At 47.1% G+C, this 25,409-nt stretch overlaps 1 protein-coding gene across 1 annotated transcript; it reads left to right on the top strand.

Moving 5' to 3' along the window:
* Positions 1-338: 338 nt before the first annotated feature.
* On the top strand, positions 339-24,360 carry LOC122130602 (1-phosphatidylinositol 4,5-bisphosphate phosphodiesterase gamma-1-like; the record flags this gene model as incomplete). The annotated part of the gene is given in 32 exon segments (XM_042705336.1): positions 339-513; positions 683-776; positions 1,052-1,099; positions 3,109-3,196; positions 3,415-3,462; positions 3,464-3,499; positions 4,005-4,031; positions 4,331-4,390; positions 4,749-4,850; positions 6,130-6,248; positions 7,350-7,435; positions 7,926-8,046; positions 8,988-9,156; positions 9,689-9,811; positions 10,369-10,470; positions 11,095-11,282; positions 14,164-14,364; positions 15,074-15,193; positions 16,078-16,258; positions 16,472-16,549; positions 16,700-16,803; positions 17,338-17,431; positions 18,000-18,069; positions 19,058-19,218; positions 19,540-19,636; positions 19,915-20,139; positions 20,440-20,588; positions 21,097-21,211; positions 21,469-21,630; positions 21,756-21,844; positions 22,075-22,337; positions 22,822-24,360. Coding segments are annotated over 32 exon segments (3,738 nt in total), but the record flags the coding sequence as incomplete, so codon positions are not given.
* Between the last annotated feature and the right edge of the window lie 1,049 nt (positions 24,361-25,409).

Below are 25,409 nucleotides of genomic sequence, written 5' to 3'. Positions count from 1 at the left end.
CACATACTGATTTAAGATTTGGGGACTGTTGCGCAAGTATAGACAGGGTAAGTCTACGTTTACTGAAGACGGAAATAGACCCAGACCACTGTATACAGTATGTCAGTGAAGCAGACGGTTTCATGTCATTGCATTTGAGTTATTTCAGCAATGACGCTGCAATATCTGTCTGAATGAATAATGCATTGGCTAAAGTGAACCCAGCATACTTGGGTAGATTAAATGCATAGTCCAGCCAGGCATCCACAGACAGGAAGAAGAGCGCTCTCTCTGTTTCTCTCGCTCTCTTTCTCTCTGTCCATGTGTTTCCAAGCTGACACACATTCTTTCCCTTCGCTCTCGTCTCTCCTCTCCTGGCAGTCGATATCAGGGAGATCAAGGAGATCCGCCCCGGGCTGAAGTCACGCGACTTTGAGCGCTACATGGAGGACTCGACCGCTCGACTCGACCACAATCACTGCTTCGTTGTCCTCTATGGGACTGAGTTCCGCCTCAAGTCCCTCAGCCTTGCAGGTAGGCTGGTCAACAGAAAAACACACACACACACACACACACACACACACACACACACACACACACACACAGTGCACACATCTACACAAACCTATACACAGACACATATCATTTCTCTCTCTCACACACACACTGATTTGCTAATTGACCTTTGACCTTGGTATCCTAGCAACATCAGATGAGGAGATGGCGATGTGGGTGAAGGGCCTGACATGGCTGGTGGCCGACACACTCAAGTCCCCCACTCCTCTCCAGATAGAAAGGTCAGTCTGTTTTTCCTCTTTGTCTTTCTTAACATCCATTTCTCTGTCCGTCCCTCTCTGGGTCTGTCTCTGTATCTCTTTGTTTGTGTCTGCCTGTCTTGTCTGTTTGTCTGTCCACTCATTTTTTTTGTCTGTCTTTTCACTCTGTAGACTACCTAACACTGTATCTTGCCCTCTACCTTCAGATTACTTGTGTTTCATCATGACCTACCCACTCTCAGGGTCTCTCTCTCTCAGGAGTAATCGGTTGCATTTTGTCCTTCTGTCCCTCACAGGTGGTTACGGAAGCAGTTTTACTCCGTTGATCGCAACAGGGAGGACAAGTGAGTTCCACAAGCTCTCACATGCTCCAGTTTTTCAAAGCAACAACTCATACATTTCATCTTTCGTACATTTCATATCTTCATCTTTCATAGATTCATATCTTTACATGCCAGAGCTTTTCATCCAAAGCGACTCACAGAACAGAGAAAGTATACTATGCACTACTCAATATGTGTACGTCTTGGCTAATTAAGCATATGATGACCTTGCGTTTCTCGCTTGTGCTAGCAGTTGAGTTCCAGGAAAAGCCTGGTTTCAGGGTGAGGGGTGCAGTTAGCTGATCTGTCTCGCTCCGTTTGGCCCACAAAAGGAAAAAATGTCTTGCAATGCAACACATAAAGCAGAGGTATCCGGTGGGGGTATGACGTGACTGCTCTTCTAGAAGATCCAAAAATAGCACGGTTGACACCTGAATCACCACTGGAGCAGACAGCCACTGTTGGGTGTGGTGTTTTGACAGGAGAGCTCAGTTAAAATTAGCTCCTTGCAGAAACCGGTAAAAAAAGTGTGTGTGTGTGTGTGTGTGGAGGGACCGCAGAAAACCGGATGGTTTTGGTAGCGAGACTGCTGCGTACTGTGTGTCTCTCTTACATAACACCACTGCCGTCATAACAGGTTGGCTTCTCGGTAGTGGCAGATGACTGCCAAGTCATCCTGAATGTTTGCTGTTAGTGTTGGTGGCTTTAAACAGATGTGTGATGCGGCTGCTTTGTTTTGTGTAAGTGTGTGTGTGTGTGTGTGTGTGTGTGTGAGTGATGGTCGAACTGCCGCTCACCTCTGTTGTCTGTCCTGTTGGCAGAGTGTAGTGCTCAGAGGTCAGAAAGGGACACGGAGACAGAGGGCAGGGTAGTAGTGTGTATTTGTGAGTGAAGCAAGGGCTGTCCGTATGAACTCATGTAGGGGGGTGTGTGTGTGTGTGTGTGTGTGGGGGGGACACACAGTGACAACATATTTGATTTGATTAATGGCCCATGCCTGTCTTTGCTCAGAACGTTTATTGACCTGGTGGTTTATTGCAGGATGGCCACACACACACACACACACACACACACACACACACACACACACACACACACACACACACACACACAGAGACAGAGACAGACAGACATAGAGGGTCTATGCTGCTCGTACTGGTGAGGTCATCTTAGCTGGTCCACAGTTTCAACCAGCAGATGGAAGACCCAGAAAAGGAGAGGGAGGGAGGGAGGGAGAGAGAGAGAGAGAGTGAGTTTGAGTGTGTGGTTTAGAGAGAGGAGAAGAGAGAGCAAGAAAGAGAGAGACAAAGGAGAGAGCGTGAGGTTCAGGCAGAGAGCAAGGAGCAGAACACCCAGAACACACTTCCTGTCTCAGGAAACCGGACCCAGAGCATGAGTGTGTGAGAGCTTCTTGTGCCCTTCAAGTGCTCAAGTACAGACCGAGAGACCGAGAGACCGAGAGACCGAGAGACCGAGAGACAGAGAGACAGAGAGACCGAGAGACAGGCGGAGAGAGGGAGAAAGGGGGGGAGAGAGGATGAGAACAGTGAGACACTGAGGGAGAGAAAGAAGGAGAAACTGAGGGAGGTGAGAGAAAAGGGTGGCACACACTGAAAGTGGAGGTAGAGAGGGAGAGAGTGGGAAGGGGATGGTGTGAACTGTGCATGCGCACGTAGTTGTTTCCTCGATGCGATCATTGACAGCCCTCAGAGTGCCTCAGGACTAATCACCAGAGTTTGTGGTTCTCACAGCTGTCAATCAAACACTGGAATGAGTGGCACAGATTAGGAAGCGTTTATCAAAGGAACTTGAGGAAACAGTCACTGAATGAGGCGTTTTACTCCCAAAGAACTCAATGAACATTGTCAACATTTTTCAAATCTTGAGATTTTGGTTTCAACTCTGGCTTGTTTTGAAGATGGTATCACCTACTGCTGGAACCTTTCCCGTTAGCACTGAAATAATATCTGAAATTTCTTCGCTGCCCTGCTCATTGTAAAGATTTTGATTTTATTCATATTGCATGTCAGGATTTCCTGCAAAGACCTGAAAAACATGCTGTGTCAGGTCAACTACAGAGTACCCTAACATGAGGTTTCCTGCGAGAGAAAACTCCCGGTAACACTTTCACCGATAAATTCACACACACAGAACCACAGGAATCTCAACTAAATGTTAGAAAGAAGAAGTAATACTTTAATTTGAACTCTAAAAGGATTATGAAAATATCAAAAGCTTTAACTTCCCCCCCAGGATCTGTGTAGAGACTAGTACCATGAGCTTAGGTCATGAAGTAAGATGTGTTTGTTGGTTCCTGTGTGTTTCTTTGTGAGCAGGATGGGGAGCTGAGAAACGGCGACGTCTCCTACTGTCAGTTTGCCCAACCTCTATCGCAGCCTCATGTTTGAAGCCCAGAAAACAGTGAGTTGATTCAATTAAAGAGTTATTTCGAAGGTCTGGGGGAGAGGGGGTGGGGTAATATGAGCCCTTTGTCTAGGAGGGGTGGGAAGGGAGGGGCAGATGATGGAATTGTCTGCCCCCCCCCCCCCCCCCCAAAGTATCTTTATCTGGGGCACTTAAGCCCCATCAGCCAGTGCTGTCAGCTGCTGTTCAAATGGCTTCTAAATCAATATTTACCACTTAAAAAAAAAAACCTGGCTGCCCCGTGCCATTAGGACCTGCTGAAGCCCAAAGCCATGTGACCCTAGACGTGTGACCTCTGCATTCAGTGACCCACACTCAACCAGACTAGTCAAAAAGTCTCCGCAAACAAAATTAAAATCCATCTTTGTTTGGTTGTATATATATATTTTTTTTTGTGTATGTCAGCAGAGAAATTGAGTGTTTTTGTGACTGGTTCAAATCGGTTGAGTGTACTGACCTGAGTGCAAACCCAAACCTCTTATTTCCAAATGTTCCCTTTCAGATGGAGATTCCTTTTCTGCAGAGGTATGTTCTTTCTCTTTCTCTCTCTCTCTCTCGCTCTCTCTCATTTTCCCTTTGTCCATGTCTTACTTTTTGTTTGTTTCTGTCTAAACATAATGCTTGTGTTACATGCGTATTGTCATTCGCTTTCTTCCAAATAACGTTAATTCTGTCTCTTGTCATACTTTGATACCTTCATTCTTCATCTATTCCTTTTATAGTTTCTCCTTTCCTTCAGTAATTATTCCATGTAATCCCTGCGTCATGAGTTCATTTTGTGTGTAGTCTCCGGCCCAACTCTGCTCCTCTCCCAAAGGGTACACAGAGCGGCCGAGCAGAGGGATTACGCTGGAAGAATTCAAGTCTTTTCTCCTGGAGTTCCAGAAGGTAAGGCTGTAATCGGCCGCGGCGGGGTCACGGGGTTCAGACCGTGCATGTTCAGATCACATCTCGGCTTTCCGGCTGAGGGCTGCTGGGAGGAATCGGAGAGATAGAGCCACGTATGAGACTATATAAATAATGTCATGGATTACAGCTGGAGAGATATGGGGGGTAGAACATAAGAGGGTCCTCTGAAGTGGTGTAAGGTTTCAGCAACATTGACTCACTCTCTGTGTGTGTGTGTGTGTGTGCGTGCGCTTGCGTGTGTGTGTGTCTGTGCGTGCGCTTGCGTGTGTGTCTGTGTGTGTGTGTCTGTGTGTGTGTGTCTGTGTGTGTGTGTGTGTGTCTGTGTGCACGTCTACAGGAGATGTGGGCCACTGATAACAACAAGGTGCAGGAGTTCATGTTCAGCTACCTGAAGGACCCTCTGAGGGAGATCGAGCAGCCGTATTTCTGCCAGGACGAAGTGAGACTCGTTCAGACGCCCTCCCTTTCTCCCTCCATCCCTCCATCATTTCTCATCTCTCCCTGCCTCTGTCTCTGTTTTTTCTTTCTCTCTATGGCCGCCGCCGTCCTCTCTCACACAGTCCCACCCTTAGTCACCCAGCCATCCCCTGATGCTGGGCCACTGGGATGGGCACGCTTCTCTCTTTGGGCCGGATCTGGTCCACTGCTGGCCCACTGCTGGCCCAATCTCCCCTCTTGTCTGGGGTTTGCTCAGAACTGTAGACTCCCGCGTAAAAGTAAAGTGTCACGAAGTGAATGCCTCCATTTTGAGGTCATCAGATGAGGCAGTGAATGAGCTTAATGTGTGTCCGGCGGCCACCCTGGAGGCGATGAGACCCTTTGGGTCGAGGTTGGACCCTGCACTCTGTTGCGTGTGGTGTGTGGACAAATATTAAAATTGTAGCGTGTGAAAGACCAAAGAAAGACACTTTCAAAAGTAATTACAATGTCTGAAATTATAATTGATCTTTTATTTACATGGCTGTTTTTGTCATAAACAGACCAAGATAAGTTATGTAACATGATTTTTAGCATGAAGGAAATTCATTTATTTAAATTTTTTGACTGAAAGATGAAAGCCTGACGGCAACAATCGCTTCATGTCTGTAATGCCTGAACTTGAGGCCTTTTCTTTAACCATGCAACCTCTGTCCTCCTTCTATTTAGTCTCTGAGACACAGCTTTATAAACCCGCTTATTTCTTTCTGACAGTTTTTTTTTCAGATTTTTTTTTTTGTGGTTTCTTTTGAGACCTTTGAATTCATTTGAAATGATGACCTGTCTTTGTGGTTGCATTTTGTCAAACTGACAGGTACCACTAACGTCGGAATTAAACTATTTTTTAATTTCCCATGCCTGTGGAATCAAGACCCATAACCTGGTTCTCAGAACAGTGGGCTTTTGTGTTTAATGGACGTAGACTGTGCTGATATTTTTTATTCCTAAATATTAAACTGTCAATGTGTTCCACATTTCACACTTGATTTCCTTTCTTTTGTTATGATAATTATTATGCACTGCCATTATTGAACTAATCTGTTTGATAGACAAAATCAGGTTAAACGCCGGTCACAGGTCATACGTAAATGCATTTGGCGTATTCATGTTCTAAGACAGGAAGTGGCATATTGGCATTTCATTCTAATGAACGTTTCGCTCTCGTCTGTAATCAAAGCTAAACATTTTTCATCTCCATGTCTGGAGTAACTCACCTCCGCCCCCTCCGCCTGTCTCCCCAGTTCCTCTCCTACCTGTTCTCCAGGGAGAACACCATCTGGAACGACACGTGGGACCAGGTGCGACCCGAGGACATGAACAACCCGCTGTCTCACTACTGGATCTCCTCCTCTCACAACACGTAAGTGCGGGGTGACCAGAGACCAAGGCAGAAGGGCAGGTGGGACAGGCGGGGCACTCCAAGACCAGGGGGCAAGCGGGGCACTCCGACACCACAGGCTTGAGGAGTGAGAGAGTATGCAATACTGCGGGTGTTTTTGCCAAAGTGTCTTCAAATCCCGTAACTGCAATATTTCCGAATACCTACCTGCCTTGAGTGTACTATCGATACTGAGAAATATAATTACACATTTATAAATATGTAGAATTTCACACAGAAAATCATGTAGAGAGGCTGTCTCACAAACTTGTTTAAAACCTAAAAACTTCCTACATTTCTTTAGTATCTGTCTATCTTTACATTGCCAGTCCCATTTATGTTTTGGTGTGTTAAGCCTGCTTAGCTAAACTTAACAATGAGTCGACATGATTCGGATTTACTGTTAGAAAATAATGACTTGAAACATTTCCCCCTGGTGCTCTTTGGGGATCAGATGTAGCCGTCAGAGGAGATTGTGGACAGATGAATGGGTGAAAGGTCACCTCTAGTTTAGTGGCAATTGTGGCGCTTTGATTGTTTCAGCTAAGTGGAAACATGGCTTTCCTCCCATTGAGCTGGCGGGTGAGAAAGAGTTTGGGCTTTGTGCTGCTTTATGGCAGAGCTGGGCCCACTCTCAGATGGGCCAAAGGAACACAAGCGCCGCATGTGGCTTTGATAAAGTTTCAGTGGGATGGATAAACTGGGTGGAAACGCTGGGTGGTGAGTTTGAGTGAGTATTTGCCCTCGCTTGTATGGTGAGGGAGAGGCATTTTTCCGTGTGTGTGTGTGTGTGTGGGAGGCAGATGCAGAGAGAGAGCTAGGCAGATGCAGTGAGAGCTAGGCAGAGAGACAGAGAGAGCTTGAAATGGAGCAAGTGTTATAGAAATAATAGGTAGAGCTGGAGGAGTAGTGGCCTGGGTCTTGAGTAGGTGATCCAGTGTGTGAGGGGATAACAGTGCAGCACACTGGCACTCATGATGTGTGTGAGGGGATAACAGTGCAGCACACTGGCACTCATGATGTGTGTGAGGGGATAACAGTGCAGCACACTGGCACTCATGATGTTGGGCTTTGTGTTTTCAGCTACCTGACGGGAGACCAGTTCTCCAGTGAGTCATCGCTGGAGGCTTACGCTCGCTGCCTGCGTATGGGCTGCAGATGCATCGAGTGTACGTTTCACGCCCATGCATGCATGCATGCATACACCCACGCATGCATACATGCATACACCCACACCCTTGTTCACCTCAACATACACGCATCTATCTGACGAACACAATGAAACTCCTCACACTCACTGTTGCCTTTTCAGGAAGCAAATTCCACTCATTATGGTGACTAGATAAAGGTTATTTAACCACACTTGTCAGTTGATGTGCCACAAAGCTAAGCTTTTTTGTCTTTGTGATTAACAGGCTGTTCAGGTTGGCCTTCTTTAAAGATAATCGCTGTAATATATGAGAGTGGAAGATTTTAAGTATTAACAGCATCAACATGTTTGTTTTGGTGGCACACCTTTTGATTGTTTGCAAATGCAAGAAGTTCAGTCAAACCGTGACTTTGTGTGTTTTTGTGTGTGTGTGTGTGTGTGTGTGTGTGTGTGTGTGTGTGTGTGTGTGTGTGTGTGTGTGTGCCGTGCGTGTGTGTCCTCCACTTCAGTGGATTGCTGGGACGGCCCGGATGGAATGCCTGTCATCTACCATGGTCACACCCTCACCACCAAGATCAAGTTCAGCGATGTCCTGGCGACAATCAAAGAGCACGCCTTTGTCACCTCTGAGTGAGTCCAACAGCAACGCAGCCCTCTCCTCCTTGTGCTTGCATGTGTTCTAGAACAGAACACACACTTATCTTTCAGCCTACATCACCTGATTTTCCCTTGCTCGCCCTGTTCTCTGTAACTGAAACGATGTCTGTGTGCGTGTGAGAGTCAGTATTTCTTAGTGTGTGGGTGATGTGGTTGATCGGATACTGCTTATCCTGTCATCATCAAAAAAAAAAACTTTACAGTAGGTGTTACATTCGACTATACAGCTCTAAAACCCATGCTGTGATGCAGTGACTGATAAAACTGAAACATGTTTGTGATGCAGTGACTGATAAAGCATGTTTGTTTCAGCAAAAAAATAAAACGCTTTGAAGTGTTTCAGTTTACAGCCTAGCTCCAACATCACAGAGAGCTGAGACATGTTAAAGGTGTAGTGCTTGATCCAGCTCCAACATCACAAAGAGCCGTTGGGGGCTGAGACGTGTTAAGGGTTTAGTGCCCGGCTCCAACATCACACAGAGCTGTTGGGAGCTGAGACATGTTAAGGGTTTAGTGCTTGATCCCAACATGACAAAGAGTCATTGGGAGCTGAGACATGTTAAAGGTGAGGTGCTTGATCCTGACGAAAGATTGGCTGTTCAAATGTCAGCATTCAAATACATCCCTCCCTTCAGAACTCCCAAAACCGTGTTTTTGATTAGCTGGAATAGTGTATCGCTCGATCTGAGCCACTTTGTACACAGTCCTGGTTCTGTAAAACACCAGAATTATTTTTTTATTTATATTGCACACACAGAACTGACAGCTAGAAGATGGTGAGGAGAAATTTGGCTGTATTTGACGAAAGGTGTAATGGATTCCAATCATGGACAACACCTTTAAAGATGCAGAAGAATAACAGCACACGTTCATCTTGGCTCTTTGGCTCATTGCTGCTCCCTCTCCTCCCGTAGGTATCCCATCATCCTCTCCATCGAGGACCACTGCAGTATTGTCCAGCAGAGGAACATGGCCACCTTCTTCAAGAAGGTGTTTGGAGAAATGTTGCTAACCAAAGCAGTGGACATCTCCGCTGACGGGCTGCCCTCGCCCAATCAGCTGAAGAGGAAGATCCTCATCAAGGTGAGGCCATGAGGAGGGCAAATGTACTGAATGGCCCTCAGGCCGCTTGACTATACAGACTCCCTTCTGATAAGGGATTTGAGAAAGACAATGGTACATGCCAGAATCTCATTAACTGTTAAAAACACGGGTATGTTGGATTGATACTTGGCTCAGATCGATCTGCTCAAACATGAAGTACTGCACAGGTGGCAGCTGTGATATAAACCATGACCACCCAACTGATGTAAGAGCTGTGGAGTCCAGACGGGCTCATAACCTAATGCGCATCTAAAGTCTAAACCCCAACACCCATGAATCTATGGTGTCCTTGAACAAAGCGGTTAATCCCACATTGGCACAGTACCTGCAGCACCCTTTCTCTTTGGGCAACATTGAAAGAATATAGTCATAATGAGAAGGTGTGTGTGTGTAGTTAACAAAATGACATGTCATATGTATTTGTTTTTTATTTGACACTTGAAACAGTGGAGCTTTTTTGTGTTGAAAGTTGTGTTTTGAGGGTGTTCTGTTGCGTTGTCCATCTCCACAGCATAAGAAGCTAGCCGAGGGAAGTTCCTACGAGGAAGTGTCCACTTCCACGCCCTACTCTGAGAACGACATCAGTAATTCCATTAAGAATGGCATCTTGTATCTCGAGGACCCAATCAACCATGTGAGTGCACTCTCTGTGTTGCGATGACAAAGAGCCTCAACCTAGGGAAGACACCGTTTCTGCCTCGTCATCCCAGATGCCTACATAAAGTACCGTGCAAAATGCATTTGTCTTAACAGTTATTTTTTTCTTCTGCATTAGTGTGTCTATACATATAGATAGCCAATAGAGGTCATGATGGACCTGCGGTTGGCATCCAAATTAAAACAATGTTCCTCTTGGAGAACATGAGTGCATGTGTGCAGCAACTCCAATTGCATGCTGGATATCTGTATGCGTTGTACTTTGCCATTACGTACGTTTAGTCTGAAACTCTGTCTGTGTCCTATCAGGAGTGAATCAGTAAAACTTGTCCAGCCTGTACATTGTCTTTACATATCAGTCTTATTAGCTATGGTCAGTCAGTGTCTTGGGTTCTTTGATGGTGTGTTCCCTAAAAGGGCGCACACACACACACACACACACACACACACACACACACACACACAGTGTCTCTGTCCCAGGTCTGAGCCCTGTCCTTGTAACGTTTAACGGCATGTGTGTGTCTTTCCCCTCAGGAGTGGTACCCTCACTTCTTCGTCCTCACCAGTAGCAAGATTTACTACTCGGAAGAAACGACAAGTAACCAGGGCAACGATGACGAGGAGGAGCACAGAGAGGTATGAGACTTAAAAAAACAAAAAATGTATTTCATTTTTTTTCTCTCTTCTCAGCTTGTTGAGCCTATGGTCTGTGGCTAGTCCTAGTTTTCATCTTTCACGTTGTGTATATGTGCGTGGGGGTGTGTGGTTTTCTTCTCTGTGTGTGTGTGTGCGCGCCATGGGTAATGAATGTGTAGACTTTTAAACGTCTTCCGTCTGTATGTGGTGCATTAGTCACAGAACACTGTGTCACTCAGTTAACCTAAGTAGGGCTTGTAGGCCCTTTAATGTGGTGCATTTGATGGAACGTTCGAGGCTTCTCATGGGTTTAGAGTTTTAAAGAACCGTGTGAGTCATTTAATGACTTAATCACAGCATTGTGTTCACCTTGTAATTAAAACAGACCCACTTTAATAAGGATGGTGGGATACACAATGTACCCAATTGGTTAGCAAAGGTACACATTCCTCCCCTTTAAGATCATTAGGCGGTGAATCATTATGAGTTGTTGACAGGTGTCAGTTTGTATAGGTTTCCTGGCCCTGTATTCACACATCACCTCCTCTTTGTGGATGTGGTCCTCTGTCTTTCTGAGAGAAGGATTTCATAAAAAAATGTTAACTGTCTGTCTGTCTGTTACAGGTGTGTAACGGCATGGACCAGCATGTAACTGAAAAATGGTTCCATGGGAAACTGGGCGCGGGGCGTGACGGTCGTCAGATCGCCGAGCGGCTGCTCTCGGAGTACTGCGTGGAGACGGGCGCCCCCGACGGCTCCTTCTTAGTGCGCGAGAGCGAGACCTTCGTGGGAGACTACACCCTCTCCTTCTGGTAAAGATACTAATCATCACACGATCACTCACACACACAACCCATGTACCAAAACAGAACTACCAGGAAATGGCACATGGGGTTTTTCATTTTCAGGTGAGAATTTATGTCACCTGAGGTTTTTCTCTTAGCAGCCAGTTCACTGGAAAGTCTACAAAGACTTGTGGCTGTACTGACCTGGCATGTGATCTCAGTGCATTTTCAGTTGGAATTATTCATTTTTTTTTTAAGACCATAATGTTCCAAGCAGAGGTAGTCGTGGTTATTCGTCATTTGTGTTTTGCTCGTGTGGTTGTGTTGGTTGACACTCTTCCAGAACACCACGCTTGAGGAAACGGTTCTCTCTTAGAGTTTTTCATGTCCTGTAGAAAGCTGCACTGTTCTTTCAGTTGTTCGAGTATTGCAAATAATGAGTGTAGTGAACCCCACCTGGCCTGGAACCTGGGTTTATGAGGTAACAAACCTGTACTCAACCACAGTGACTGCACTCAAGTCACAATGAACCTCTTGGCCGAGCCTTTCCCAGACACCAGCTTGCCCTTAGTTTGATAATGATGCCATCTCTGTGAGATATGATGTCAGCCACGAGGTCATCACTGTCATGGAGGCTCAGCTCCTACTGGGCACAGCGGCCCTGTGCCATCCCAGTTAGTAGCTTATGCTGAAGTGGGCCACCAACGTGCCACCTTCATCCTTCATCCCTCATCCCAGCTGCTATCAGTGCTGTGCCATGGTGATGGTGCACAGCAGGGCACAGAGCAGCACAGTGAGTAAACCTCGCTCCAGGATGCCTTAAGAGACGCGCTAACAACTGAATGCTAATGCAACTGTATCCAGTGGCGTATAGCTATTCAGTGAGTAAAACCACACTACCGGAAGATGTCAACCATGGGTTTTAGCCTCCTTGCTAGCGCGCCCGTCTCCGAGGTTGCGGGTTCTGGTCTGATGCGGGGCTGTGCTGTCACACAGCTCAGGATATGCTAACAGCCATGCGTTACAGATCTCCTACTTTTACTTGAAAGCCCATACCAGAAGTTACAGATATGAGTTCAGTGTGGAGACTTGCCTCTTACAAAGTAGGTTATACCGTCACCCATCATCCTCTGCTGCTTAGGGGATGCCCTGGTCATAAGCTCGAGGTCCTGACTATGCTGTTGTTGCCATGGGGGTTTCCACAGGTGACGGCGTGTTTGGTATTGATTTGAGCGCTGGAGTCCCGGTATGTAACTCCTGCCAGTCAGCCATCTGCAGCAGCTGGCCTTGCATAGGCGGTGCTAATCAATGGAGGCTGTGTGAGTAGTGTGTGTGTGTGTGTGTGTGTGAGAGGGAGAGAGGGGGGGGGGCATTTTAAAATAAAAAAGAGCTTGCAGAGCACTCTTTATGTTACATAAGAAAATCCCTGTGTAAATATACCATGGACAGTTTGGTGCAGACTTTGTGACTGTGTAATGCAGCCCATTGCACTGCATGGAGGAGAGGTCTGGGGGTCACTTACTATGTGGAAATATGCAAACTGGCACACGCTGCTGAAGCCCTGCATGCTGCATTATGCCAACGTGTTGGTCATTTTTAAATGGAAACTCTAACTCAGGCTGGGTAGAATTAGGCTTTTACCTACTGACACCAGCCATACAAAATCTAGCATTAAGATTCTCCATGCACTGAAGTCCAGTCCCAAAAATACACTCGCTAGCTTAAGGCAGTGAAACACAGACCCAGGAGATGAACCCTGGAAAGAGTTGGCTGAGCCAGTGGGAACTGATACACACTGAAACACTACAGAATAATCTACCCATACCCACACACATACACATACACATTCAGAGTAGCATTGTCTGTGAACCTGTAAAACAAGCCAAAAGTAACCATAGAAAAAAAACTGTAGAACTGAAGATGCCAAATGGCGGAGAGGCACACTGCTGTCTAAACCCAAAGAAGACAATATTCGCTGTGTCTGTCCTCTCTGATGTATGAAAGTGAACCGCTCTCTGAGCCTAAAAGGAGTGTTTTGGCAGGCAGTATGCTCTCGGTGTGTGAGCGACACGAGGCAGAAGTTTGGGGGCAGATCCTGACCGCAGAGGCTCACGGCAGGCTCCGCTGGACCCAGGGAAAGCCTGGCTGGCTGGCAGGAGGGGTGGGGGGCGGGGGCGCGTATGAGACCACTTCCACGCAGAGGAGGTGCAGAGCAGACAGAGCGGCTGTTCTTCCTCGCGGTGAAGAGTAAACCCCACAGAGCCGACCCTGTCCAGAGATGGCACAGGGGGTTTATTTTGGGCTTATGTGGAGCGCTTGTGTGCATACACATGTACACTCCCATAGATGGATTTGCCATTGACATGGTTTTATGGACAATGACTGAATGAATGTGTGTGTGTTTTCTTATTGGTGAATTTGGTTTTTATTTGGCAAGTTATCTTTTTTGTTTAAGATTTTCAAAATTATCCGCTGACCCAAATATAGGAATTTGCTGTGCTGATTAATCTTATGGCGGAGAGGGAGACCTCTCTTTGATTTAATTGGTTGCTCAGTGAATGTCAGAATGAGGGCTTCTCACATCTCCATCATATCCACATTTGGCTAATTTAGCTATTTGCTCTGGGAAGATTACGAGCAATTAGTGTAGATTATTAACCTGTGTCATCTGGGACCCAATATAAACCAAATAGGCCTATGGAACCCTTACTATGTACTGATGTTATGACCTGTATACTAGTAATATACAACATATTTTATGTGAGCTAAAATGACTGTGTGATTATGCTATGACATGTATGCCAGTAATATACTATGTATATAATATAATGTAAAACCTGTTTAATGTGAGCTGTACACAGAGCACAGATGGGCTGAACTGACTCGGAACTGACTTTTTTGTCCTCAGGCGGTCCGGTCGGGTCCAGCACTGTCGGATCCACTCGCGTCAGGAGGCGGGCAGCCCCAAGTTCTACCTGACGGACAATCTGGTGTTTGACACGCTGTTCGCCCTTATCACCCACTACCAGACGGTGGCGCTGCGCTGCAACGAGTTTGAGATGAAGCTGACCGAGCCCGTGCCCCAGACCAACGCTCACGAGAGCAAAGAGTGAGCCTTGCCCCCCCCCCCCCCCCGCCCGCTCCATGTCCACAGGGTGCTGAACTCTGACCTCTGCCTGTCCCCCTGTCTGTTTCTGTTTATCTCTTTTCTTTCGGTCTCTGTGGGAGAAAATGGCTGGGAAAGATCCACAAGCACGCTTAGTCGCTCTTTCTCTCTTGCCCTCTCTCTCTCTCTGTCTTGCCCTCGCCCTCTCTCGCCCTCTCTCGCCCTCTCACTCACCTCTCACTGTCCCACTTTCTCTGTCTCTCTCTCTCTCTCTTGCCCTCTCTCTCTCTGTCTTGCCCTCGCCCTCTCTCGCCCTCTCTCGCCCTCTCACTCACCTCTCACTGTCCCACTTTCTCTGTCTCTCTCTCTCTCTCTTGCCCTCTCTCTCTCTGTCTTGCCCTCGCCCTCTCTCGCCCTCTCTCGCCCTCTCACTCACCTCTCACTGTCCCACTTTCTCTGTCTCTCTCTCTCTCTCTCTCTTGCCCTCTCTCTCTCTAGCCCTCTCTCTCTCTTGCCCTCTCACTCTCCCACTTTCTCTTTGTCTCTGTAACACTTGTCACACTGACACATTTTTTGTCTCTCTCTCACACACACACACACACACACACACACACACACACACACACACACACACACACACACACTGTGAACAAATGTGAACTCCTTGTCCAATCCTATAAGCTTACCTGTCGTGTGTGTGTGTGTGTTGCAGGTGGTACCATGCCAACCTGTCCCGGAGCCAGGCTGAGAACATGTTGATGCGGGTGCCACGGGACGGGGCCTTCCTGGTCAGGAAGAGGGCAGAGTTCAGCTCCTACGCCATCTCCTTCCGGTAGGCACTAGACGCCTGTGCCCACACCAGGGCTGCTCACGTTGGCATTCATCAGTCTGTGTTTCCACTTGTGCCCACACCAGGGCTGCTCACGTTGGCATTCATCAGTCTGTGTTTCCTCCTGTGCCCACACCAGGGCTGCTCACGTTGGCATTCACCAGTCTGTGTTTCCACCTGTGCCCACACCAGGGCTGCTCACGTTGGCATTCACCAGTCTGTGTTTCCTCCTGTGCCCACACCAGGGCTGCTCACATTGGCATTCATCAGTCTGTGTTTCCTCCTGTGCCCACACCAGGGCTGCTCACGTTGGCATTCATCAGTCTGTGTTTCCACCTGTGCCCACACCAGGGCTGCTCACATTGGCATTCATCAGTCTGTGTTTCCTCCTGTACCCCCACCAGGGCTGCTCACGTTGGCATTCATCAGTCTGTGTTTCCTCCTGTGCCCACACCAGGGCTGCTCACGTTGGCATTCACCAGTCTGTGTTTCCTCTGTGTTAATTTCTTTCTTCAAATTCATGTTGTTCCCACTAGCGGCACGGGACCACTGTGAAAATGTAAGAAGCTTTCACAGCAACTAGATTGCCAGAAGACACCAGTTAGCGTGCTAGGAACTGCGCTATTGTTGGTGTTTTTCAAGGTTTATGTATGCTTTGTTGGTAGTTAGCTTGCTAGTTTTATACTAGTGTGCACATCTCGGATGCAGGACAAGGTAAATCCAAACCATGATGAAAAAAGTCTGGGCATTGTGTTAGTGAGTGTTTATTTTTGGAAGTAAAGCAACGTTTGACATTCTCAGGTTTCTGTCTCATTTGTCTCATAACTATTTGTTCTTCCTCCTCCTCTTCCTCCCCCTCCTCTGCCCTTCCTCTTTCTCTCGCCCAGAGCGGAGGGAAAGATCAAGCACTGTCGGGTGCAGCAGGAGGGCCAGACCGTGGTCCTGGGCACGTCTGAGTTCGACAGCCTGGTGGACCTGATCAGCTACTATGAGAAGCACCCGCTGTACCGCAAGATGAAGCTGCGCTACCCCATCAACGAGGAGACGCTGGAGAAGATTGGCACTGCTGTGAGTGGCACACTCAGGCTAGGGACCATAGACACAATGGGTGTCTCTGACACTTGTATAAATTATGGAGGTGTCTGCCATAAATTGGTGCATGGGCTAAATGCATGTACTAAATATAGGTGTAGAAATAATATATGTTTTTAAAATAAAGGTGTGTATATGTTAATCATGACTCTTTTTTTTTTTCCCCTTCTCTCCAACATCCGGTTCTAGGAGCCTGACTATGGGTCTCTGTATGAGGGCCGGAACCCTGGGTTCTATGTGGAAGCCAACCAGATGCCTACATTTAAGGTACATTCTGTCCCCTGAGACATCGGTGGTGTTGTGGTGTCAGAGATGTGCTTCCTGTGGTTGGCTTTTCAGTGATATGTCTCAAACTTTGTTTTCTTTCTTTCTCTCTCTCTCTCTCTTTCTCTCTCCCCCCCCCCCTTCCCCGCACAGTGCACAGTGAAAGCCATGTATGAGTACAAGGCCCAGAGAGACGACGAGCTCTCGTTCAGTAAGAACTCCATCATCTCTAACGTGGACAAGCAGGAGGGCGGATGGTGAGGAACGCTTCACACAATGTTTACTGAAACCCCCCGACACACTCCGCTATGCTCATTCATTCTGTGTGTTTTTAAATGCACGTGCACTACGCTTAGTGATGGATGCATGTTCTTTATGTGATCTTCTCATTGTTTGGAGACTGCTGCTGATGTTTCACTGTGCTCTCTACTTCATGACTCTGGGTCATTCCTGCACTAGAGTGCCTGATTTGTTTACATAAGTGTGTGCAGGGCAAAGATATACACGTGTATTCACAGCTCAGTTTACCTACAAGCTGTAATATGAACATGTGGGTGAGATTGGCCTGAGGATTATGTTGGTCGGTGTGTGGGTGGTGTTTTTTTCTCTCTCTTTCTTTCTTTCTTTCTTTCTTTCTTTCTTTCTTTCTTTCTTTCTTTTTTTTTCTTTCTCTCTTTCTCTCTTTCTTTCTTTCTTTCTTTTTTTCTTTCTTTCTTTCTCTCTTTCTTTATCTGTCCAGAAAGACTCTTGCTGACTGGGTGCTCCTCCTCCTCCTCCTCTTCTCTCCTCAGGTGGAAAGGTGACTTTGGAGGCAAGAAGCAGCTTTGGTTCCCAGCCAACTACGTGGAGGAGATCAGCCCTACTGCTGTGGAGCCCGACAGAACTGTGAGCAACTGAACACACACACACGCATGCACTTACACACACACTTGCACATTCATACACACACACTTGCACATACACACACACACACACTTGCACATACACCACACACACACACACTTGCACATACATACACACACACTTGCACATACACACACACACACACACACACACACGCACTTACACATACACAAACCTATTTCCTCAGCTGAACACACAAACATGGTAGAAAGTATTTTATTTTGGACTTGGTGTGTGTGAGACAGATTACAACCTCCTATTGTTTCTTTACAGAGTATTTACATTGTAGGTCATTCCTGCTCGTAGTGTCAGTGAGATGGGTCTCGTGCACACGGCTTTTCACACAATAACAATGGCCCCAGCTGTGGTCTCGGCACTAGTGTCCTGCTGGGGAAAGAGGCGTTGTTTTGTGTGTGTATTATTGTATGTGTGTGTGTGTGTGTGTGTGTGTGTGTGTGTGTGTGTGTTAACACTGTTGTGACCTTGCTCTGTACTGTTTTCCCCTCTCTCCTTCACTGTCTGTCTCTCTCACACACACACACACACACAGCAACTGACAGAGAACAGCCCTCTGGGAGATCTCTTGAGAGGAAGTGTGGAAGTGTCTTCCTGTCAGATAGGTAAGAGGCACTGGACTTACTACTCATTCACACCCCCTCATTCACACACACGCACGCACACGCACACGCATTAAAAATACACTCATAGACACGTACCCATGCTCACACACCCGCACACCTGCATGCATATACGCACATGTACATAGTGAGGGCCCACAGAGCGTTCTGTCCCTGCAGTCACCTTGCCTTTTGCACACTCACATCTGTCCTCTCTCTCTTCCTTTTTTCCTCCCTCTATTGCTCTCCCTCTCTCTAGCTTATCTCTCACTCTGTGTGTGAGACACACACGCACACACACACACACACACGCACGCGCACACACTCCACACCTTCACACTCATAGGCTTCATGTTTTTCCTTCTGCTGCGCCCCCCTTCATCTTTCCCTGCTCTGCGAGCTCCCCAGTTAGATGATTGCCTCCCTCCAGTGGCTCAGTAAACTGCTGCACTCAGCACAGCTCCAGTGCAGCGTCTGAGACGTGTAGAGCTGCACTCAGCACAGCTCCAGTGCAGCGTCTGAGACGTGTAGAGCTGTTCATACGCTGCCTGAGGAGGGCAGCCTTATAAGCAGTCTCCAGTTCTGGGTCTGCGTTTTCACTATCTGTCCCTGGATCAGATTCAGTCCACAGATACAGTGTGTGTTCATATTAAGCTTGTCTCTCCTCATCTTTATGAAAGACAGAGTTACTCCCCCTCCTCCTAACCCCCCCCCCCCCCCCCCCCCCCCATGCACATAGAATCTATTGTTCTGTTTCAGAACTGGCTCCATTTCTCTGGTCAAACTGTAATTTCAGAGTTTCTTGCACCACAGTATTTAATTGGTTCTATTGCACCACAATATTTAATTGGTTCTATTGCACCACAATATTTTAATTGTTCTATTGTGTGCTTGCCTAACTAAACCATCCTATGGAGGACTGTGTGCTTATGTGGTCAAGCCTCCCTAAAGCTGCCGTGCCCGTACTGATCCTCTCTGTCTGTCTGCCCAGTGGTTCGCACGGAGGGGAAGGGCAGTCGGCCGTTTGTCTTCTCGCTGGTGTCGTCCGCCACGCCGCGGGCGCCCGTGCTCGACATCGCCGCCAGCTCCCAGGAGGAGCTCAAGGACTGGGTCATCAAGATCCGTGAGGTCACCATGACCTCTGAGGCTAAGGTCAGTCACGGGAGGCTAAAAATATTCACTGTTTGTCGTGACTTTTCCGAAGCTAGTATAAACTAGTTCCTGCCATGCATTGTATTAGGTTTAAACCAGTAAGCTAGCAATTTGTACAGCATTATTATTATTATTATTATTGTGTCTGTGTCTGTGTCTGTGTCTGTGTCTGTGTCTGTGTCTGTGTCTGTGTCTGTGTCTGTGTCTGTGTCTGTGTCTGTGTCTGTGTCTGTGTCTGTGTCTGTGCCTGTGTGTATGTCTGTGTGTAATGAGAAAATGTGTATACAAACACACAATGTTGTGACTGTGTTTACCACACAGCTGGAGGAAGGGAAGATTATGGAGAGGAGGAAGAAGATCGCCCTGGAGCTCTCGGACCTGGTCATCTACTGCCGGCCAGTTCCTTTCGACGAGGATAGTAAGGGAACCCTTCTCTGTAGAACCTGCATTCAACAGCCATCAGATAGTCGTCATCATGTATACGACACACAGCCACACACACACACACACACACACACACACACACACACACACACACACACACACGTTAGACTACTCTGTTAGACCTCCTAATGAGTGTGGTTATGTGTCTTTTTGTGTGTGTGTGTGTGTGTGTGTGTGTGTGTGTGTGTGTGTGTGTGTGTGTGTGTGTGTGTGTGTGTGTGTGTGTGTGTGTGTGTGTGTGTGTGTGTGTAGAGATCGGAACAGAGCGTGCATGTTTCCGGGACATGTCCTCCTTCCCAGAGACCAAAGCGGAGAAGTACGTGAACCGGATCAAGGGCAAAAAGTTCCTGCAGTACAACCGGCTCCAGCTGTCGCGGATCTACCCCAAGGGCCAGCGCCTGGACTCCTCCAACTACGACCCCTTACCCATGTGGCTGTGTGGGAGCCAGCTGGTGGCTCTCAACTTCCAGACTGCAGGTGAGGGCCAGCTCCAACCTTCAGAGCAAGTTGTTCGGGCTGGGCACTTTCCTCAGGGGATTTGCTGATCTGGGTGGGGTTAAGAACATCAGTGCGGTGGAGTACTGAGTTGGAGTGGAAGGCCCAGGCCGAGGGGCTATTCCCAGCAGCACTTTGAGTGAAAATACCTTTTAAGTTACCTTTACCAAGTTATAATAGTAAATGGCATCTATGGTGTTCGAGTAGTGATTCCTGTGGTGGGGTTTTCAGTCACATAATGAGTATCTCTCTCCGTTTCTCTCTCCCACTTTGTTTTCTCAGATAAGCCCATGCAGATGAACCAGGCCCTGTTCATGCTCAACGGCAAGAGTGGCTATGTCCTGCAGCCGCCCATCATGAGGGACGACAGCTTCGACCCGTTCGACCGCAACTCTCTCAGGGGCATGGAGGCTATCACTCTGGTCATCGAGGTAAATATTATAGTGCAGATACATACTCCAGGGGTCGTTTAAGTCACTTCTACTCTGAGGTAAACTAGCTACTGTTTGAATTTTAGAACAGACTTGCGAATTCGCACTACTCCATCACTAAGCTATCTCTGTATGTATAGTCTGTAATAATAGTAGCTACTCATTGCATTATCTGCATATATAGACATATCCTGCAAAATAGATATACTATATTATCAATTATCAATCAATTATGTAATATATTATATATTATCTATAGATAATACTGCCTTTTGCACTTCTGTTGAGATGCGAAGCGTATTTCATCGTCTTTGACCTTGTACTCTGAACAGTGAGAGTTGAATCTGATATAATATAAAAGCTGAAATATTTGCAGCTCATCACAAAGTAACTCTTCACTCTTTGTGATTTCGTTTAATTCTGTAATTTCTGGCGATGGAGGTCAATAATCTTTCCTGGGAGCCATTTCATGTCTCTAAATATCCCATTTCCACACGTCACTGTGCAGGTGTTGGGGGCACGTCACCTACCCAAACATGGCAGGGGCATCGTGTGTCCGCTAATCGAGATTGAGGTGTGTGCCGCAGATTACGACAGTGCCAAGCTGAAGACTGACTCAGAAGGTGAGGCTGACGTCAACCCTTGAGGACTCCATTACCCAGAATCCTCCTTGATAAACACAGCGTAAAATGAACCTATTGAAATTGTGTCCCTGTGGCTCAGCTGGTAGAGCATGGTGCTAACAAAGCCAGGATGAACGAGCGCACACAGGCTACTGTGATGAAAATGTTTACTGTAAGGCGCTTTGGATAAAAGCGGCTGCTAAATGAATGTAATATAATGAAGTCAAATGAACAAAACTTCTGGTTCATTTTACCAGCTGACAACGGCCTCAACCCGACCTGGCCACGCAAGTCCTTCCGCTTCAGCGTCTGCAACCCTGCGTTCGCCTTCCTGCGCTTCGGCGTGTACGAGATCGACATGTTCAGCGACCAGAACTTCCTCGCCCAGGCCACCTTCCCCATCAATGGCCTCCAGACAGGTAGCACCCATGGTTCTGTCATACTGCTTCTTCCTTTAGTCTACATGATGATGATGATGATGAAGATGATGTGTGTGTGTGTGAAGGGTGGCGTCACCGCAGTGCTTTCTTCCTCCTGTGTACAGGCTACAGGTCGGTCCCCCTGAAGAACAGCTACAATGAGGATCTGGAGCTGGCGTCTCTGCTTGTTCACATGGAGATCGTCAGAGGAAGGGTGAGGGTCCTCCACTATCCCATAAGGCACCACACACATACAGTTTCTTTAGCATTTTCTGTTGTGTACCCAAAGTACCATTTAAGTTTCCCTCATCAGGTGACAGTATATGTACAGTATGTGAAGCGCCTATTCTATTCTACTCTATTAATGTCTTGCATCTGTTTTTTCCACTCAACTCCTCCCTCCCTCCCCTCCCACCACGCTACTGTCTCCCCCCTGCTGTGTAGACCCATGAGAATGGGGAGACCAGTCCGTTCCTGACGCCCTCGTCCGTGGGGCTGGGCAGCTATGTGGGCCGTGAGCGGATGGGCGAGTCCGGCTCCGTGTCTTCGGCCTCCTCCATGTCACCTCTGCCGTCGTCCCCTGGCCAGGCGCTGGGCTACCGGGCCCGAGAGAACTCTTTCGAGGCGCGCTACCAGCCCCCACTGGACGAATTCAGAGTGTCCCCGCAAGACGCGCTGCTAGACCATGTGGACCCACAGAACCGGAGGTGTGTGTGTGTGTGTGTGTGTGTGTGGATCGTGTGTTTGTGTTCGTATCTGTCTCTGTGTGGGTGGGTGTATATATCAACGTGTGTGTGTCGATATACCTTTGTGTGTGGCTGGGTTGGCCTGTGCGTCTGTGCCCGTGTGTCTGTGTGTGAGTCTATGTAACTGTTTCAAGTGTGTTGAGGTTTATCTGTGTGTTGGGTAGGTGCTGATTCACAGCATCCAATCCTGGCAATGCTCTGCTTGTAGGAACTGCACAGCCTAAACTCCATTTCTAATCCTACATACCATCACATGGCCTTGAGATGTGGTGCATACATGCAAGTGCTGACTCAGCTGTGATGCAATCGTTTCTTCTTCTTTTGTTTCCTCCCTCTCCACTCCTCACCTCTTGTCATCTCCTCCCTCTCTCTCTCTCTCTCTCTCTCTCTCTCTCTCTCTCTCTCTCTCTCTCTCTCTCTCTCTCTCTCTCTCTCTCTTCCCCAGGCCGATGCGGAGGACCCGAGTGGGCGGGGAGAATCGGGTCTAGACGGAACGACGACGTCGATGAGACGCCCCCCAGATGCCGTCCTGGGCGCTCTCTCACCCTCTCTCGCTCAACTCGCTCGCTCTCTCTCTCCGCCGGTGCCGACAAATGTCACGGACTGCTGTGAAAATTGTTTCTATGGAAACGTTGCCAGTGCTTTTGGCCCACATTTCAGGCAGATCTTCCTCCGTGTGTGCGCTCCCACTCTCTTCCTGCCTTCTCTCTCCAGCCAATCAGCACCAGCCCCCCCCCCCCATACACACACACACACACACACACACACACACACACACCCCTTCCATTGGACAGACGGTGTGGCTGGAGGTAGGAGCAGATGGAAGCGTGGAGCCAACGGTCATGGAAAGTACAAACTGATCAAGCCAGAGTGGAGTCGTTGCCTGAACGGAGGACCATGAGGAGTGATGGAAACGCAGCTCTGTGTGTGTGTGTTTTTGTGTTTATGCGGGGGGAAGGCAACAAGCAAGAAGTCACTGGTATCAGTTTGAAACTGTTTCCCCGAGTTTGGGTTAAGTATTTGGGCTTTGTTTTATTTTTAATTTTTTCCTTTTCTCTGGCATATATAAGTATATATAGATTTCTATATAAATATATATTTATTTCAGCTTTGCTGTCTACCAGAGAACAGACATAGCTGACCTGCTCTCAAAGAGCTTTTTTTAATTTTTTTTATTGATTCTTTTTTGTGCTATTTAAACCTTAGTTTTAACCTCTCATAATGTGACACCTTTTGTTTTTAAACTTTTGAGACCATGTGTAAAACACAAGGGCTTGGCTTTGCCCTTTTTAAACACGACACACACTCTCTCCCTCCTCCCTCTTTCTTTCTGGTGAGAGACAGTAGCGTCCGGCCTGTCGATAAACATGCATTAGTGCTGTTTTTTTTCCTCTTTTCTTTTTCCTTTGGGGGGGGGGGGGGTGAGGGGAACCGGAGTGGCCATCTGAAAAGAAGCTCAGGAAGAGGCCACTGCCTGTTTGTGTTGGACCCCAGTGGCTTCAGGAAGAAACAGGAGAGCGCAAGGACTCTGGCATCGGCTTCTCTTCTCATTCCCACCTCCCACGCGAGCAGAATCTCCATGTTTTTCCTCGTTTTTTGTTTTGTTTGCATTGTGTTATGTAGCGCAACGCAACAACACAAGGCAGGTAATCCAGATGTGGAGTGCTGAAAGAGCCACAAGTGACAGTGACTTTGCTCTGCGTCGGGGCGCTAACTTTCAGCATGACTGTGCCACAGGCCAGGACACTCGGAGGACATTGCTCACTCCTCATCTCCAACTCAGTATTTTACAGTGTGCGCTGCCATGCTCACTATTTTGAGTGTCAAGTGATGATTTTTATTCTTTTTTTTTTCTCCGTTTACTCTGCCAACATGGACGACAAATATCCAATAGTGTTATTTTCATTTGTTTCTTTTTGCTGCCATCAGAAGTGTGTTTTAGTGTATGCGTGTATATACTTAAATCTCATCTTAACCCCCCCCCCCCCCCCCCCCCCATGAAAACTTTTACTGTTAAGGAGTCCATTTGTCATGAGAATTATTGCAACTTTTTTTTAGGTTGCTGGAAATATTTTTCTTTGTGACAATTTAGAGCTGCAGCATTGTGTTTTTTTTTTAATTCTTTTTTTTTAATGCCCATTTCTCACTTTTGGTGAGTATCACCCTCTAATGCCTCTTTTATCGAAAGACTTTTACCTACTAACACAAGAATTCAGCCATGTTTTCAATGCCTGTGCGTTGTGAAATATGCCAAGGGAACAGTAGTGCAGGCACAGGAAAGAGCACCTCATTTTGGCTTGGCTTATGGCAGACCATTTTACACCAAAAAAAGTGCAGTATTGCAAAATGAGGGACCAAATAGAATGAATATGGAGCACTAAGCAATGTAAGGAGAGTGAGTGGAGACATTTTTATTATTCCTTTTTGTTTCCCCCCTTCAAATCTGATCCACTCATTTCCGTAGGTTAGATGGACCAAAAATTGGGTTAGCCTCGAAGGTTAATAAAATATTCCAGATTAATATTCCAGATAATCTTTCATGCCATTCCGACTTGAAAATCCTGCTTTTCATTGGAGTGTGTTTTTTCTTATATTATAAATAAGGAAAAAAAGTGAAATGACCCATCTTGACAGATGAGTATATAGTCCTGGATCTACAAGCACTACACAGAAATACCCAAGCTCTGCAGTTACTGTCTTCAGCCTAGAGAGGTCATGCAGGAACCCCACAGGCACTCAAGAACGTGTGTGTGTGTGTGTGATAGATAGAGAGAGAGAGAGAGCGAGCGAGCGCTTGCAAACAGTTATCTTCATTTCTTTAAGCTGCGGTTCTTCACACGCTATTTATTTATTTTCAGTTAAACTGTAGTTTGCAGCTTTGTAAGCACACTCCCACTCACCTGTGGTTCAGATGCGTTCTCAACCAGCAACAGGAGACTTCCACATGAAGGGGACACAGGAAATGATGCTTAATGTACCATCATTTCACAAATCTAGTCATTTTCCACACTCTCAATATGATAAAGGCTAATT

The sequence above is a fragment of the Clupea harengus genome, unplaced genomic scaffold (genome assembly GCF_900700415.2).
Source record: "Clupea harengus unplaced genomic scaffold, Ch_v2.0.2, whole genome shotgun sequence".
In the NCBI taxonomy this organism is placed as follows: domain Eukaryota; kingdom Metazoa; phylum Chordata; class Actinopteri; order Clupeiformes; family Clupeidae; genus Clupea; species Clupea harengus.
The sequence above is the reverse complement of the archived record's forward strand: the minus strand, read 5'-3'. Positions and strand labels throughout refer to the sequence as shown.